The 17808-nt window shown below is 39.7% G+C and overlaps 1 protein-coding gene across 3 annotated transcripts in view; it reads left to right on the top strand.

The window, feature by feature from the left end:
• MIPEP (mitochondrial intermediate peptidase) overlaps window positions 1–17808 on the top strand; it is a 224634-nt gene that overhangs the window by 113330 nt on the left and 93496 nt on the right. Inside the window, exon 15 of one of the 3 annotated variants that reach the window (XM_053563470.1) lies at window positions 14928–15467. The exons of the other annotated variants lie outside the window; for them this stretch is intronic. Coding sequence (XP_053419445.1) covers window positions 14928–15077 — 150 coding nt within the window. The 3' untranslated portion in view covers window positions 15078–15467. Of the gene's footprint in view, window positions 1–14927; window positions 15468–17808 lie in introns of those variants that run through there. 3 annotated transcript variants of the gene reach the window in all.

Genomic DNA, 17808 nt, shown 5'->3' with positions numbered 1-17808 from the left:
TCTTTTCTTTTGTCTTGACTTTGGATGGGTTCATCACGATGTGTCTTAGAGTAGCTTGGTTAGAGTTGAGGCGACCTGGGTTCTGATATCCCTCTGAAAGGAGTGTGTCAGAATCTTTGTTGATATTTCGGAAATTTTCATTTATAATATTCTCTAGTATGGCTTCCATTCCCTGGGCAATCTTCTTCCCCTTCTGGGATTCCTATAACTCGTATGTTTGAACACTTCCTGAAGTCCCATAATTCTGTCACTGAATGTTCTGCTTTCTCCTTTTCTTCTTTGTTAACTATCTGAGTTATCTCAAGAGCTTTGTCCTCTTCCTCTGAGATTCTTTCTTCTGTATGGTCTAATCTGTTGTTGATGCTTTCTGTTGCATCTTTATGTTCCCTAATTAATTGCTTCAGTTCCTTCAGCTCTGCTATATCCTTTCCATATTCTTTATATCATTCATCTCCTATTTGATTCTGTTTTTTGGATTTCCTTTTGGTTATTTTCCACTTTATCAGCAATTTCATTCATTGTTTTCATCATGTGTATTCTAAATTCCTTTCTGTCATTTCTCACATTTCTTTATAGGTGGAATCCTCTGCAGTAGCTACCTCACGGTCCCTTGTGGGGGTTTGCTCTGGACTGATTTTTCATGTTGCCGGGATTTTTCTGCTGATTCTTCCTCATGAGTGTTTTCTTTTATCTGTTTCCTTGCCCTAATTTTCCTTTCATTTCCTCTTGCTCTTTAAGTTACCATGCCTCTGGACTAGGGTTTCGATGAGTCCTTTTGATACAGGATCAGAAGGATGAGAAGGTTGAAGAGCAAGAAGGGAAAGAAGTTCAACAAAAAAAAAAAAAAAAAGAGGGCAGCACCTGTCGCTCAGTGTGTGGGGCACCAGCCTCATATACCGAGGCTGGTGGGTTCAAACATGGCCCTGGCCAAACTGCAACAAAAGAAATAGCTAGGTGTTGTGGGAGGCGCCTGTAGTCCCAGCTACTTGGGAGGTTGAGGCAGGACGATTGCCTACGCCCAATAGCTGGAGGTTGCTGTGAGCTGTAACACCACAGCACTCTACCGAGGGCAACAAAGTGAAACTCTGTCTCCAAAAAAAAAAAAAAAGAAAAGAGAAAGGAGAGGGCATGAGTAAACGGAAATATTGACCAAAAGAAGAGAGGCACAGAAAGTGGGATACAGGAGCATTATAGTTGTACAGGAAGGTACTTTGTCCCAACCTTAAAAACCCCCAACCTCTGGGGTGCTTGGTTGGGTGGTTCCATTGAGGTCATCACATCTTTGTCCGTCTGTTCAGACACCATACCTCACCTCCACCAAGTGGAGAGGAAAGACAAAAATGCTATAAATTAAACCAAAATAAGTAAACAGAAAACTGTATAAGTTAAAATTAGGGGGAAAACCAAACAATAGGGGTAGAAACACTAGCAAAAATGAAGTTCTAATTATGAATGATGGCAATAGTGGAAAATAATATTTAAACTAGGAAAATGAAGAAAGAAAAGAAAAAGAATAATTTAGAGTGAAAATGGTGAAATTAAATAAAAGAAGCAGTTATATATCTTGCTGAATATTGTTGGGGAATGGGTAATCTTCTAGGGCAGGGGTCCTTAAACTGCGGCCCACAGGCCACACGAGCCGGTGTGGTTGTATTTGTTCCCGTTTTGTTTTTTTACTTCAAAATAAGTTATGTGCAGTGTGCATAGGAATTTGTTAATAGTTTGTTTTTTTTTTTAAACGATAGTCTGGCCCTCCATTGGTCTGAGGTACCATGAATTTTCTGTTTAAAAAGTTTGAGGATGCCTGTTCTCGGGTATGAGATGTTAATCACAATGCTGATACAGCTATACGAGATGGAGACTGAAGGCCTCTGCTGATTTCTTAAACCCTACAAGGTGGAGAACCTAAATCTCTTCTCAGCCCACTTAAAAGACACTTTAAACTGGTAAGCTTGGCTAAGTAGAAGGTTACCCAGGAAAGCACTTGTCACTGGGATCACTCCTGAAGTGGCTGTCCACTTACTCAGTATGCCAAAACTGGTCTCACTCTGCCCCTGAGGGCCAAGGCTATAAGGGCCTGCCTTTTGGCTGCTCACTCACTAGATTACTCACCCAAGGTCTCCTGCCTGATCCTTGCTCTGCTACCCTGAGGGTGGAGCTTGCCAGGCCAGTTCTCCCAGAGTGGGTCTGTGCAGCCCGCAGCTAAACCCTATTAGCTCCATCCGGTTCATTGGTTCAGTCTGGCGCTTTAGACAACACTTACAGTCCTCTGTACTCTAGCCCAAGTTCTCCCAAGGTAGTTCAACTGAGTGCCAAGTACAAGAAAAAAAACAAAACAGCTCACAAGTAAGGCCTTTCCAGTTTGCGATCTCACTTCTGCTGTACGTACAGGTGCCCCGGGATTAGACTGAACGAACACACACAACCTCTTGCCACTTCTCTAGTGCTTTTGTCTTCCTCATGGGGTGCAGAAGTCTCTCGCTGACTCCCTGTGTCCCCAAAGGGATATTTCTGGGCAGATCCCACCTGCCAGAGATGCCTGGAGTCTTCTCTCCCCAGTCTCAATGTGCCCAGTTGCAAGGAAGCTGTTAATCGGCCGCCATCTTGTTCCTTCCCCAACAGCCAAGTGCAGCACCTCTTAATTGCAGGATTGAATTTTGAGGATACTTAAATAAATTGAAAAACAATCAACAAGCCCAAAGTTGCACAACTACAAGATACATCACAAACCTTTTCTTCTCCTGTGCTACAGGCATCAGAATTCTAATCCTTTTGCAGATAATGTTTTGTCTTTATTCTTGTCAAAGGAAAAATTACTTGTGACCTTGTTAAAGAACAGTAAGGCTGACTTTATTGAAGGGAGGATAGTATGGTAGGGTTTTATAGTAGGGGAGAGAGGTCCTATTCAACTCAGAATACAAGGAAAAGAGAGGATTTATGCCCAAAGAAGGAGAGGGGGGTTAATGTATAGAAAATTACTAAGAAGAAACATCAGAGGACTGCTGGCTAACAGAGCTTGCATAATTTTGGGTGCAGACAGGAAGGGCAATCAGACATCAAGTGAAGGGGGAAGCATGTTGTCCAAAAGAAAGAAATTGAGGCAAAATTAATACAGAGTTTATTTGGGTCAATTTGAACACTGCAGCCTGAGACACACTTCCACGCTGCCTTAGGGAGTCCTCTGTTTATGGTGGAAAAGTCATTGTACGTTTTGCATTGTTAAAATTTGCCATTTGATACTAGAATACATTCTTAAATGTAGTCATATTATACATCATTTTAATGTGCATTTCTCTATGTTTTTGGTAATGACTTCTTGATGTTCATATTTATTTTAGGCAATGGAAATGATGTTAGACATAAAGCAAATTTGAGTGATTTTCTTATTTGAGTTCAGAATGGGTCATAAAACAGAGACAACTTGAAATTATCAACAATGCATTTGGTGCAGGAACTGCTGATGAACATACAATGCAGCGGTGGTTCAAGTAGTTTTGCAAAGGAGATGAGAACCTTGAAGATGAGGAATGTAGTGGAAGTGGCTGGCCATCGGAAGTTGATAGGGAGCTGATCTCTAACAGCTACACGAGAAGTTGCCAAGGGACTCAGTGTTGACTATTCTACAATCATTCAGCATTTGAAGCAAATTGGAAAGGTGAAAAGGCTCAGTATGTGGGTATCTCGTGAACTCACCAAATCGGAGCAATCATCATTTTGAAGTGTCATATTCTCTTACTCTGTGCAACAACAATGTACTATTTCTTTTTTTTTGTAATTATTTAATTTTTTTATTGTTAACTCATAGCTGTGTACATTAGTGCAATCAAGGGGTACAATGTGCGTGTTTCATATACAATCTGAAATATTCTCGTCAAACTGTTTCAACGTAGCCTTCATGGCATTTTCTTAGTTATTGTATGTAGACATTCTGCCTTTAGTAAGTTTCGCCTGTACCCATTCTAAGATGCACCACAGGTGTGGCTCCACCCATTACCCTCCCTGCACCCTTACCTCCTCCCTCCCCTTCCTTGGCCCTTTCCCCATAGTCTTGTGCTATATGGGTTACAGCCTTCATGTGAAAGCTGTAATTTAACTTCATAGTACAGCTGAGTACATTGGATATTTTTTCTTCAATCCTGACATACTTTGCTAAGAAGAATATGTTCCAGTTCCATCCATGTAAACATGAAAGAGGTAAAGTCTCCATCTTTCTTTAAGGCTGCATAATATTCCATGGTATACATGTACCACAATTTGCTAGTCCATTCGTGGGTCGATGGGGACTTGGGCTTCTTCCATGACTTAGCAATTATGAATTGGGATGCAATAAACATTCTGGTACAGATGTCTTTGTTACATTGTGATTTTTGGTCTTCTGGGTATAAACCTAGTAAAGGAATTATAGGATCGAATGACAGGTCTACTTTTAGATCTCTAAGTATTCTCCAAACATCCTTCCAGAAGGAACGTATTAGTGTGCATTCCCACCAGCAGTGTAGAAGTGTGTTCTTTTCTCCACATCCACACCAACATCTCTGGTTTTAGGATTTTGTTATGTGGGCTACTCTTACTGGGGCTAGGTGATATCTCAAATTAGTTTTGATTTGCATTTCTCTGATGATTAAGGATGATGAGCTTTTTTTCATATGTTTGTAGATCGTGTGTCTGTCTTCTTTAAAGAGGTTTCTCTTCAAGTCCCTTGCCCACCCTGAGATGGGATCACGTGTTCTTTTCTTGCTAATACGTTTGAGTTCTCTATGGATTCTGGTTATTAGCTCTTTCTCAGAGGTATAACCTGCAAATATTTTCTCCCATTCCGAGGGCTGTCTGCTTGGTTTACTTACTATGTTCTTGGCTGTGCAGAAGCTTTTTAGTTTGATCAGGTCCCAGTAGTGTATTTTTGATACTGCTTCAATTGACTGGGGAGTCCTCCTCGTAAAATATTCACCCAGGCTGATTCCTTTAAGAGTTTTCCCTTCACTTTCTTCAAGTATTTTTATAGTTTCATGTCTTAAGTTTAAATCTTTTATCCAGTGAGAGTCTATCTTAGTTAATGATGAAAGGTGTGGGTCCAGTTTCAATCTTCTACAGGTTGCCAGCCAGTTCACCCAGCACCATTTGTTAAATAGGGAGTCTTTTCCCCACTGAATGTTTTTAATTGGCTTGTCAAAGATCAAATAATGGTAAGTAGCTGGATCCATCTTTTGGTTCTCTATTCTGTTCCAGACATCTACTTCTCTGCTTTTGTGCCATTACTATGCTGTTTTGATCACTTTTGATTTATAGTACAGTCTCAGGTGTGGTAGCATGATTCCTCCCGCTGTGTTTTTATTGCTGAGTAATGTTTTGGCTATTCGAGGTTTTTTCTGATTCCACATAAAACGAAGTGTTATTTTTTCAAGATCTTTAAAATATGACAATGGAGCTTTAATAGGAATTGCATTAAAATTATATATTGCTTTGGGTAGTATAGACATTTTAACAATGTTGATTCTTCCCAGCCATGAGCATGGTATGTTTTTCCATTTGTTAATATCTTCAGCTATTTCTTTTCTTAAAGTTTCATAGTTCTGTTTGTAGAGATTTCACGTCCTTTGTTAGGTATACTCCCAAATATTTCATCTTCTTTGGCACTACTGCGAAAGGAATATTGTCCTTGACTGTTTTTTCGGCTTGGTTATTGTTGATATATATAAAGGCTACAGATTTATGTTGATTTTGTAGTCTGAGACATTGCTGTATTCCTTGATCATTTCTAAAAGTTTTGTAGTAGAATCCCTAGTGTTTTCCAGATATACAATCATAACATCTGCAAAGAGTGAAAGTTTGATCTCTTCTGACCGCATGTGGATACCCTTGATCGCCTTTTCTTCCCTAATTGCAATGGCTAAAACTTCAATTACAATGTTAAAGAGCAATGGAGACAATGGACAACCTTGTCTGGTTCCTGATCTAAGTGGAAATGAATTCAATTTAACTCCATTCAATACGATATTGACTGTGGTTTTGCTAGATGGCCTCTATTGGTTTAAGAAATGTCCCTTCTATACCAATTTTCTTAAGTGTTCTGATCATGAAGGGATGCTGGATATTATCAAAAGCTTTTTCTACATCAATTGAAGGAATCATATGGTCTTTATTTTTTAGTTTGTTTATTTGCTGATTTACATTTTTAGATTTACGTATATTGAACCAGCCTTGAGACCCTGGGATAAATCCGACTTGGTCATGGTGTATAATTTTTTTGATGTGTTGTTGGATTCTGTTTGTTAGGATCTTATTGAGTATTGTAGCATCAATATTCATTAGTGATATTGGTCTATAATTTTCTTTTCTTGTTGGGTCTTTCTCTGGTTTGGGGATCAAGATGATGTTTACTTCACAGAATGTTTTGGGTAATATTCCTTCTTTTTCTATATTTTGGAATTGGTTTAGTAATACAGGTACTAGTTCTTCTTTAAAGGCTTGGTAGAATTCTGATGTAAAGCCATCTGGTCCTGCGCTTTTCTGTTTAGGGAGATTTAGTTGATGCTATTTCAGAACTTGGTATAGGCCTGTTCAACATTTCCACTTCATTCTGGCTGAGTCTTGGTATGTAGTGTACTTACAGGTATTGGTCGATTTCTTTCAGATTTTCATATTTCTGAGAGTAGAGTTTCTTGTAGTATTCATTAAGGATTTTTTTGAGTTTCTGAGTGGTCTGTTGTTTTTTCATCGTTACCATTTCTGATTCATTTTACTCTTTTTTTCCTGGTTATGTTGGCCAAAGGTTTATCTATTTTATTGATGTTTTCAAAAAACCAACTTTTGGATTTATTGATCTATTGTATAATTCTTTTGTTTTCAGTTTCATTTTATTCTGCTCTGATTTTGGTTTGGTTATTTTTTTTCTTCTGCTGGGTTTGGGGTTGGAGTGTTCTTCCTTCTCCAGTTGCTTGAGATGTCCCATTATGTTATTAACTTCCTCTCTTTCCGTTTTCTTGAGGAAGGCTTGCAGTGCTATAAATTTGTCTCTTAGGACTGCCTTTGCAGTATCCCAGAGGTTCTGGTAATTCGTGTCTTCATTGTTGTTTTTTTCCATAAATTTGGTGATTTCCTTCTTAATCTCATCTGTAACCCATCTATCCTTCAGCATAAGTTTGTTTAGCTTTCATGTTTTTGTATGGGTATGCATGTTCCTGTTGTTATTGAGTTCAACTTTTATTCCATGATGGTCTGAGAAGATGCAAGGAATAATTTCTATTTTTTTTAATTTGCTGAGGTTAGATTTGTGGCCTAGGATGTGGTCGATTTTGAAGTATGTTCTGTGGGCTGATGAAAAGAATGTGTATTCAGTTTTGTTGGGATGAATGTTCTGTAGATGTCTGTTAAGTCAAGATATTGAATGGTTGAGTTTAAATCTAAGATTTCTTTGCTTAGCTTCTTTTTGGAGGATCTATCCAGTACTGCTAAAGGAGTATTAAAATCTCCAACTACTATGGAACTGGAGGAAATCAAATTGCTCGTGTCTGTTAGAGTTTCTCTTATAAATTGAGGTGCGTTCTGGTTGGGTGCATAAATATTAATAATTGAAATCTCATCATATTTAGTATTACCTTTAACAAACATGAAGTGTCCTTCCTTATCCTTCCTTATTTTGGTTGGTTTAAAGCCTATTGCATCTGCAAATAGGATTGCAATGCCTGCTTTTTTCTGCTTTCCATTTGCCTGGAGTACAGATGACCATCCCTTCACTTTGAGTCTATATCTGTCTTTTAATGTAAGATGCGATTCTTGTATGCAGCAGATATTTGACTTGAGTTTTTGTATCCAGTCAGCCAACCTGTGCCTCTTTAGAGGACAATTTAAACTATTCACATTAATTAAGAATATTCATAAGCCTTTCGAGAGTCCGGTGGACATTTTTAATCCTTTTGCGACTGTGGAAGTTGGATTTGATCAAAATTTTCTGGGTAGGTTTACTTTTGTGGTGGAGGATTACGTTGGTCTTTATGGAGGATAGGTCTGAGAATATCCTGGAGAGCTGGTTTAGTTATGGCAAATTTCTTCAACATGTGAACGTCATTAAAGTATTTAATTTCTGCATCGTAAATGAAACTCATTTTAGCTGGGTACAGGATCCTGGGTTGACAGTTATTTTGTTTTAGGAGATTAAAAGTCGATGACCATCCTCTTCTAGCTTGAAAGGTTTTAGCAGAAAGATCTGCAGTTATTCTAATATTCTTGCCCTTGTAGGTGATGGTTTTCTTTCATCTAGCTGCTTTCAGAATTTTCTCCTTCATATTAACTTTAGTGAATTTGATCATGATGTGTCTGGGGGATGTCTTATTTGGGTTGAGTCATGCTGGAGTTCTGAAACTGTCTGCTATCTGAATTTCAGAATCTCTTGGCATGTCTGGAAAGTTCTCCTTCATAATCTCATGGAGAAGAGACTCTGTGCCTTGTTAAGCTACTTCATCACTTTTGCGGATCCCTATAAGACGAATATTGTTTTTTTCTAATTATCCCAGAGGTCTCTGAGAGAGTGATCTGTTTTTGCCCTCCATTTCTCTTTCTGTTTTAGAGTTTGGGAGCGTTCGAAAGCTTTGTCTTCAATGTGAGAAATCCTTTTTTCTGCTTGCTCCATTCTGTTACTGAGGGATTCTACTGTGTTTCTCAGATCTTTGAGGGCTGTAACTTCTTGTCTCAATGTGTCAAAATCTTTGGTCATTTTGTCTTTGAATTCGTTGAATTCTTGAGATATTTTTTGGGTTACTGCTTGGAATTCTAATTCGATCTTGTTTGCTATCCAGATTCTGAATTCGATTTCTGACATCTCAGCTATTTGTTTGTGCATGGGATCTTGTGCTGTGTCTGCCCCATTGATCCTTGGGGGAGTTGATCTACTCTGATTATACATATTGCCGGATTTTGTCTGTTGATTTCACCTCATGATTCTTTTTCACCATTGCCTCTGGCCGTCCTCAGAGTTGGGGAGGTGTCTCTCCAAGATTAGACCACAGCGGGATCACTCTATTGTTGCTGGATCTTTGTAGGGAGTGCCTCTGTGTAGTTCCTCTGGGGCTGCCCCAGCCAGGGAGTTCTGGTTGTGGAAGCAGCTCCGGAGTGTGACACACCTGGATCCAGCAATAGGGCGGGAGGTGGTACACATGGTACTGGGAGTGCCTGGCAGCCAGTGACTTTGGCACAGACAGCCCAAGGCTCCAGCAGTCTCTGGCCAGGAGAAGGGCTCTGCGCAGTGTCAGGGAGGGCTCCAGAGGGCACACGGCTACCAGAGTCCCTGGCCAGATGACTGGGCCAGTGTGGAGGCAGGGAGGGTACAGGAGGGAGGACGCAGGGTTGCGTGGTTCCCGCAATTCCTGCTCAGGGCATGCAGAGGCCCAGCAGGTGCGAGTAGTGGGTCTGGGGTCGTGGCGCAGCTCTTACGGAGGTCTAGGTAGCGCCAACCCAGGAGTTTGAGGTTGCTATGAGCTGTGACGCCATGGCACTCTGCCCTTGAGGGTTAAGGCTGTAAGGCAGCTCAGTCCCTGCCTTTAGGCTGTTCAGTCACTAGTTTATTAGCTCCGGTTTGATCCTTGCTCTGTAACCCTGAGGGCGGAGCTTGCCCGGGTAGTTCTCTCACATTGGCTCACGGCTGCCCACAGCCAAACGCTATTAGCTCCGTCCGGCTTAGTGCCTCAGTCTGGGGCCCTAGACAATGCCCAAAGTTCTCCGCACTCCAGCTCAAGCTCTCCCCAAGGCAGTTCAACTGAGTGCCAAGTCCAAAAACACCAAAACAGTTCACAGCTAAGACCTTTCTGGTTTGCAGTCTCACTGTTGCTTGTACTTACAGCTGCCAGCGGAATTAGGTCGATCGAACACACACAACCACTTGCCAGTTTTCCAGTGTTTTTGTCCTCCTCTTGGGGTCCAGAAGTCCCTTGCTGACTCCCTGTATTCTCAAAGGGATGATTATAGGCATATCCCACCAGCCAGAGATGCCCGGAGTCTTATCTCCGCACACTCACTGTGCCCTGTTGCAGGGAAGCTGTTACTCGGCCGCCATCTTGGATTGTTTCCAATGTACCATTTCTTGATCAGATTGTAACATACTACGAGAAGTGAATTTTATGGCCAGGCATGGTGGCTCACACCTGTAATCCTAGCACTGGAAGGTGGAGGCAGGTCGATCACTTGAGCTCAGGAATTTGAGACCATTCTAAGCAAGAGTGAGACCCCGTCTCTACTAAAAGAAGAGAGAAACTAGCGGGGCATTGTGGTGGGTCCCTATAGTCCAAATTATTCGGGAGAGTAAGGCAAGAGGCTCACTTGAGCCCAGGAATTTGAGCTGACAACAGAGCACTCTATCCTAGAGCAACAGAGTGAGACAATATCTGAAAAAAAAAAAAATAGGAAAAGAAAAATGGATTTTATTTAGCAACCACCCATGACCAACTCAGTGGTTGGATGGACCTCCAAAGCACTTCCCAAAGCCAAGGTTACACCAAAAAAAATTCATGGTCACTAGATTTCTGAATCCTGGTGTGACCCTCACACCTGAGAAGTCTGTTCAGCTAATGAATGAGATACACTGAAGACTGCAATGTTTGCAGCCAAAAGGTTAGTAGAAAGGGCCCTATTCTTCACGACAGTGCCCGACAGTGCATCATACAACCAGTGCTTCAAAAATTGAACAAATTGGGCTACAAAGTTTTGCCTTATCTTGCAAATTCACCTGCCCTCTTCTCAACCAACTGCCACTTCAAGCATCTCAGCAACTTTCCAGAGGGAAAATGCTTCCATAGATAGCAGGATACAGAAAATACTTCCCAAGAGTTCATTGAATCTTGAAGCATTGATTTTTCTGCCACAAGAATGAACAAGCTTATTTCTTCTTGGCAACAATGTATTGATCTAACAGTTCCTATTTTGATTAATAAAGATGTATTTGAGCCTAGTTAAAATGATTTAAAATTCATGGTTGCAAACCACTTGTGCACCAACCCAAAGCAGGTTTTTGAGGACAAAAAGGGACAGGGATGGGCTAAGGCATATGTTTGACAGGATTTGCCCCTGGTTTACAGAAACAATGTTGGTTAGTGATTGGCTGTACATGTTCATCATGTGACATTTTGTGGCTGCTTGGCATCAGTTAGCCTAGAGTCCACAAAAGCAAGTGGCATCAAGAAGTAATTATTTATCTCAAGGGAGGAGTGACAAGAGATTGCTGTTCCATTTTAGTGCCTTTCTGGGCCTGATAATTAAAGAGGGCTCACAATTCTCAAGATAAAAAGGGTTTTATTATTTCTCAGTGGAGAATAAGGAACCTGATTAGAAATCGAGGGTGATCAAATTTTGAGGAGGAGTGGAGATGCTGGCTCCATTGTCTTAGTGAGATTCTTACTAAAACTAGACAATGCATAGATGGATATGGAAGACCAGGAATCTGGGACTAAGCTGAGAAGAGAGTTGAGAGGAGTCCAATTAGAGTTTGGAAGGAGAGAATCTTTTGTCATTCTTCCCACGGTACTTATAATAGTTGTTGATCCTAAGAATTTATTCACTGAATAAATAAATAATTGGTTGGCACTTTTCACATATATTGCAATAATGCATGTCTATGTTTAATGAGGTCCTTTCCTTTAGAAGTGTTTGAAAGTAAATCATGTGTATCTGTCCCTCATTGCAGTTTGTTGACTGTATGTTGTTATTTAAATTAAAGTACAAAAAACTTACAAATGAACTTAAAATGAACAAAGATAGCACGTATAAACAGTTTTGTAATGAGTTTGTTCTTTGGTTAAAAGGTCAAGTTCTAGAGGAGATAGGGTTTCAAAACCTTGTTTTTTTGTTCCTCAAGCCTGCAAGAACTGAAATAATGAAAAATGTCTTTTTCTCTAATAGTAATTTAACAAGTAATAATGTCTACCAGATTGTAAATTCATTGAGAACTAGGAATCTGTTTTGTTCACTGATAATACCAACTGTGCCAATGACATAAGGGGCGGTCAGTGAATATTTGTTGAGTAAACTCTTTTGCCTAAAACTCGCTGACTGTGGTACTTATAGATGTCTGCTTGATAATACTAAAATATGGTACCTAGTTCCTCACTTAAAGAATTAGTTCATTTTTTATGAAGCTTTTCTGCCTTTGCCCCGCCCCCCACCTTCTTTGGAAACTGAAAGCCCAAATGGTATTACTTACGAAAATCTGAACTGTTGGGGATTTTTCTGTCCACCTAGGACGTAAAAAGCTCAAAAGAGCACTGTGGCCAACCTAACTATAGGGAAAAGCAGGTAAAGTCCTGATGTTCCTTGAGCTCGTAAGATCGCTGAGGTCACAGGGCCATCTAATTGTCTGTATCCAAGGATACACAGACTGCTCATCTGTGGCACAGCGAGGCATAAAGGCTAATTGCCAACAAAGGGGTAAGAAGAGATCAGATAAAATTCTAATAAGTTATTGGAAGCCAGGTGTGGACTGGTGAATCAATCTGCAGAACCCAAGGGTCCTATTAAAGGGGAGTTTACATTCACTTGTAGGCTATTTTCTACTGGCCATAAGAACTGTTGGGAGCAGGATGGGAGACCAGATAGAGGCCTCCTCAGTCTTGCAGGTCTGTATATAGTAGGAAGTGAATAGTGCAAAACCCTGACACATTGCCCAAAGGTAAAGCAATCAACAGAATTAGATTCAAGGACTTTAAAACAACTAATAACCAAACTAACTTTAATGTAACCATCAGACAGGGATTTAAATAACTTAAAGGATATTATTGGAAATACAGATGATGTATATGAACAGATAGGGAGGGGTGATGGAAACTATGAGAAACAGTCAAATGCAAATGCAAGAACTAAAGCTACGATATCACAGCTTTAGTGGAATTGAGGAATTGAGGAATTCTTTGAGGAGCTTATTTATATACTTGACACAACTGAGGAAATACTTACTGGACCTGCAGACGAAGGACTGACTCATTGTTTAATAACCATTTTTCTTTAAGGTGAGATAAAATCTTTTCAAAAAGTGACATAATGACCAAGGTTTATGGCAGATTAATTGATTTCATTGTTTTTCTATAAACTTTAAATTAATTACTATGTTAAAGAAAGTATCCTTTTCTAAAGCTGAGTAATTTAAGGAGGCACATATGTTTGGTTAAAGATACTTGGCCGTTTAATAAATGAAACGAAATATAAACAGGAAGCTATAAAAATACATCTTACTTAGAATTTGATTGTTAGATACTAGTTAGAACTGTTCAGCTAAAATTCCTGTCTCCTAAGAATTTCTAAACCTAAAATAGACCACATTTGTAGACTATGTAGATAAAAGAGTAAAGCTTGTCAAAGTCAATACTTACTGTATTATATATGACAGTGGTGATGGTAAATTAAATATGACTACTAAATTTTTTTAAATGCATTACCTTGTTTAATTCTTTTTGAATTCTATGAAAAGGTAATACCAGCATTTTGCAGATGAGGAAGTTCAGTGGCTAAGTGAAGTTCAGTAAATTGCCAACAATATGCCACTAAGCTGGGAAGCAGCATAGTCAGGATCGAAACTTAGTTGTCTGGCTCCAACACCTGTGGTCTTTCCTGTATGCCACAGTGAAGCACAGTGATGGGAGTCTCAAATTCAGACAGGTTTTTGTTTTAAGGCAGACCATGCTCTCAGTTCAACTCTGATTGGTTCAATAAGAAAGGTTCGTGGAAAGAATGATATTTCCACATTAATTGAATAGTGTGAAGCAGCCATTTCAGTGGTCAGGAGGATTCTGAAAACAGCCCCAAAGAGCTCTCTAGTCCTGACATTAATTGCACAATTGTTCTTTACCATAATTTAGTTATTTAATATGAACTGTATCCTTGATTTATAGCATTCTTAATATGCTGGTAGGGTTCTTTTTAATCTTTTATACAAATGACAGTGTCCAGATCCTTAAGAAGAACTGGGGAATTATATGTCACTATTGGGACAGGAGACTAGGGATCAGTGGAAAGCAGTATTTCCTCCCTTGAAAGACAGAGATTAATGTAGAATTTGGTAAAGCCTACAACTAATTAGATAGTGAAAAAGTTATTATTTTGAATGCCACAGACTTTGGTAAATTTTCATATTAATACAATAAAAGCAATTATATTATTCCAGGTGGAGGTGTTTTAAATGTACTTTTATTTATATGTAATTGCTCATTACCTGTTATCTTAGATGGATTAATGTGCTGTTTCTTCAGTGTATCAGATGTGAGAGTCATTTTTTTAGGGACTATAATATCGAACATCTGTATTACTCTGTAGATATAACCACTTTGGGAATTACAGCAAAATTGAATTACAATTGGCTGTTTATATCTGTGGGTTCCTTATCTGTGGATTCAACCAACAGCAGGTCAGAAATACTTGGGGAAAAAGGGATGATTGTGTCTGTACTGAACATATACAGACTTTTGTTTCTTGTCATATGCTCTAAAAAATACAGTATAACAACAATTTACATAGCATTTACATTGAATTTGGTATTAAAAGTAATCTAGAGAGGATTTAAAGTATATAGGAACATGTGTGTACATTTTATGAAAATACTACACCATTTTGAATTGGGAACTTGAGCATCCACAGATTTTGGTGTCCTCTAGGGTCCCAAAACCTGCTGAAGCGTTCCCAAACCAGTCCCCTCACATAGAAGAGGGGATGACCATATTTCAATATTGATTATTTATGGGTGATTGGTAAAGCAATATTTATAGAAAAAATCTTGACCAGAAAACATTTTTTAATTTGAAGTTTAAGATTTCACTTCTAAATGTTGTTTATTTTTTAAAAAGCCTTAAAAGAAAACAAATTTATGTGGTGTTTAAGTGGATTTCTTTATTTGCTATGTTCTTTTATTTTTTTAAAAAGGAAGGTTTTTTTTGTTGTTGTTGTTGTTCTTTTTGCAGCTTTTGGCCAGGGCTGGGTTTGAACCTGCAACCTCTGGCATATGGGGCCGGCACCCTACCCCTTTGAGCCACAGGCGCCGCCCTAAAAAGGAAGTATTTTATAAGAGAATAAGTGAAACTGTATTTCAAGAGCTGAAATACAGTTGTTAATTCCAGTTGACTAACAAGCAAACTAGATTTTACATCTGTTTTACTGCTTATACCACATATAAGATAAATGTATTATTTAATTTGTGATTTGATGGATTAATGATTCTGTCCTCTGAACTGTTCTGCTTGGATTGTACATATCTTTTTCTTTTGTTTCTTTATATTTTTGGCAAATGTTCTTTGTGTTCTTTGTAATATGTATAATAGAACTTGAATACATAACTTTGGGGGGGGTGTACTTAACTTTTTATTTTGAAATAATTATAGATTCACAGAAAATTGTAAAAATTAATACAGAGAGGTCCCCTTCACTTAGTTTTCTCCAGTGGTGACATTTGGTTTTTTTGAATACGAAAGTTTTTTTGTTTGCTTTTAGAGGCAGGGTCTCCATGTGTTCCCTAGGTTGGACTTCAACTCCTGCCTGGGCTCAAGTGAGTAGCTGGGATCAGAGGCATTCGCTGTCCCGAATGGTCCTGAATACTTAATTTCTGATAAACTGTTTTCAGTTGTCCTTGTCCTTGCATGCTACCTTTTTATACATCTTTCATTTTATTGCAAACCTGACAAAGAAAGAATTAAGCCTTGTTAAATTTGTCCTATATTGTTCGCTGTTCTTATGTAAGTTTGAATCTTTAAGATACTGGCCTCTAAATAAGCTACTTCAAAAGGGAAAGGGGTCTCTGGTTTTTGGCTCTTAGATGGAATACTCAGCATTTCTGATAACTGGCAGAGATGGTGAACCTTTGGAGGCCCAGTGAGCTGCTTGCTTCTCCTTACCCTTTGGCACTTCCCCTCCCCAGTGGGCACCTTTCCCCTGGCCTTTCTTCTTGTCTCTCCTATGTTTGCCTGTGGTCCCCATCTCTTTATGCCTGTAGGGAGGCCCTAAGCCACTCCAGCAGATGGCTGTCCACCAACAATCTGCACACTGTGTCCCCCTCTCCTGAGCCCCCTGGATTCAGCTCTTCCCTCTGACCTCAGGGCATCTCCAGGGAGCCTCCTGAAGCTCTTTTACCTGTTCTTCTAGCTGAGCCAGTCCTTTGCAGTCACCTGTACTTTTCTTCCTGCCTTTTCAGGAGCCTACCTGGAGCCCATCCTCTCCTCTCTTTTCTGTATTTTTAGTTTGTGTCCCCTCTGTGGGTCTTTCCTGTAACAGATTTTTCTAAACCTGCTTCAGCATTTTCTAACCTTATATAAAAAATTTCACCCCTCGTTCCCACTCCTGCTACTGCCTCCTCCCCTGAACCCAGCTTCTCAGTCCACTTCCAGAAGCAGTTAGGAGCTACCTGTGTCCACTCTGACTCAGCTTCAGCATGCTCTGGCCTTGATCCAGCACAGCACTCAGCCTGTAGCTTAGGAATCTCCCGACGGGGCCTTCCTAATCCACTCCCACCTTCCTCCTCTCAGGTCTCTTCACTGCAGCCCGAGGAATCTTTGTAAAACACAAACCTGTCCTTATTTAAAGCCCCTCTGTGGCTTACCACAGAGGTGGCCTGGGGGTGGAGCTGGGCCCTGGCTCGGCAAGGAGATGCTGTCCTTTCTTTCCCTCAACTCCGGCAGCCTTGCTCTTTCTACCCTTTACTCATACAGTTTTCCCCACTCAAAATGCTTCTTTTCCCCTCCCAGCCAGATCTCTTATCTAGATAACACCTATTTATTTTGCAAATCTCTCTTCTACTTTATTAACTCAGTCAAGCCTTTCACGGTCGAGGCTTTTGTGCCATCCTGTACATCTTTCCTTCCTAGCACTCAGTACTTTTAGCAACTCTGGAATTGGCACCCTGGTGGAGAGTGCTGGCCCTGAAGCCCTGGAGGGGCGGCATCCTGCCTTTCACCATTGGTGTCCCTCGTTCCTAATGTGGTGCTCGCTCACAGTAGTAGTATGTTTGTTAATTAAACAAGTAAATGTCTTCCTTCATTTATACTTTTTTTGTGAAAGTAAAACTATTAGAACTCAGTGGAACATGAAAAATCTAACTGTAGCATGAATCCTGTCAACATAAGATAAAATATAAAGTAAGGCTTAAAGAAACCTGAACATTTTGACACACGCTATTGCATTGGCAGATAGGGCTTAACTAAATCTTGACTTTTTCAGATTCTTTTGGAAGAAATTTTTCTGTCACACAAGATGGGTGATCCTGGTGTCAGAAAACCACAGGTCTTTGTCCTATACTAGATTTTACACTATACTTCTTCCAGTCTGTGTCTTAACTCTTTAAATGGCCTTTCTTACCTGGTTTGCTTTTTTTTAATAGCCAAATAGAGAAAAAAGCTGCGGATTTGATGTCTGAGCAGTCATTAAATATTACTGGAACCTTTCACTTACGAAGCTGTTTCCTAACAGTTACCGTGTGTGCAAGATTCCTTCAGCAAATCCTTATGCAGCGTCTGCCCAGTACCAGGCTAGGCCCTCCTCTAGGTGCTGGGGGTATACCTGGTAGTGGCTTAGTCCCCTTCCAATGGAAAGCCCACATTCTTATCCATATGTAACTATACCACTGAGTAACCTCTCATTGGTCTTTATAGATAATGTATCCCTCTTCAGAGAAGCTTTCAGCTTAGATTATAAATAGAGTTGTATAAAGTGGTATTTTTCTTCCACAAATATCAGTATTAATGATTTTAAAGAGAGTAAAATTGAACAAAGTACTTTCAACTATACTATTAGTTTATTTTTAAGGGGTTCTGTATGTTATAGGATTAGCCCTAGTCTCACAGAAAAGGCTTAAAT

The sequence above is a fragment of the Nycticebus coucang genome, chromosome 15 (genome assembly GCF_027406575.1).
Source record: "Nycticebus coucang isolate mNycCou1 chromosome 15, mNycCou1.pri, whole genome shotgun sequence".
In the NCBI taxonomy this organism is placed as follows: domain Eukaryota; kingdom Metazoa; phylum Chordata; class Mammalia; order Primates; family Lorisidae; genus Nycticebus; species Nycticebus coucang.
Note: the sequence above shows the minus strand (reverse complement) of the source record. Positions and strands in the feature narration are given on the sequence as shown.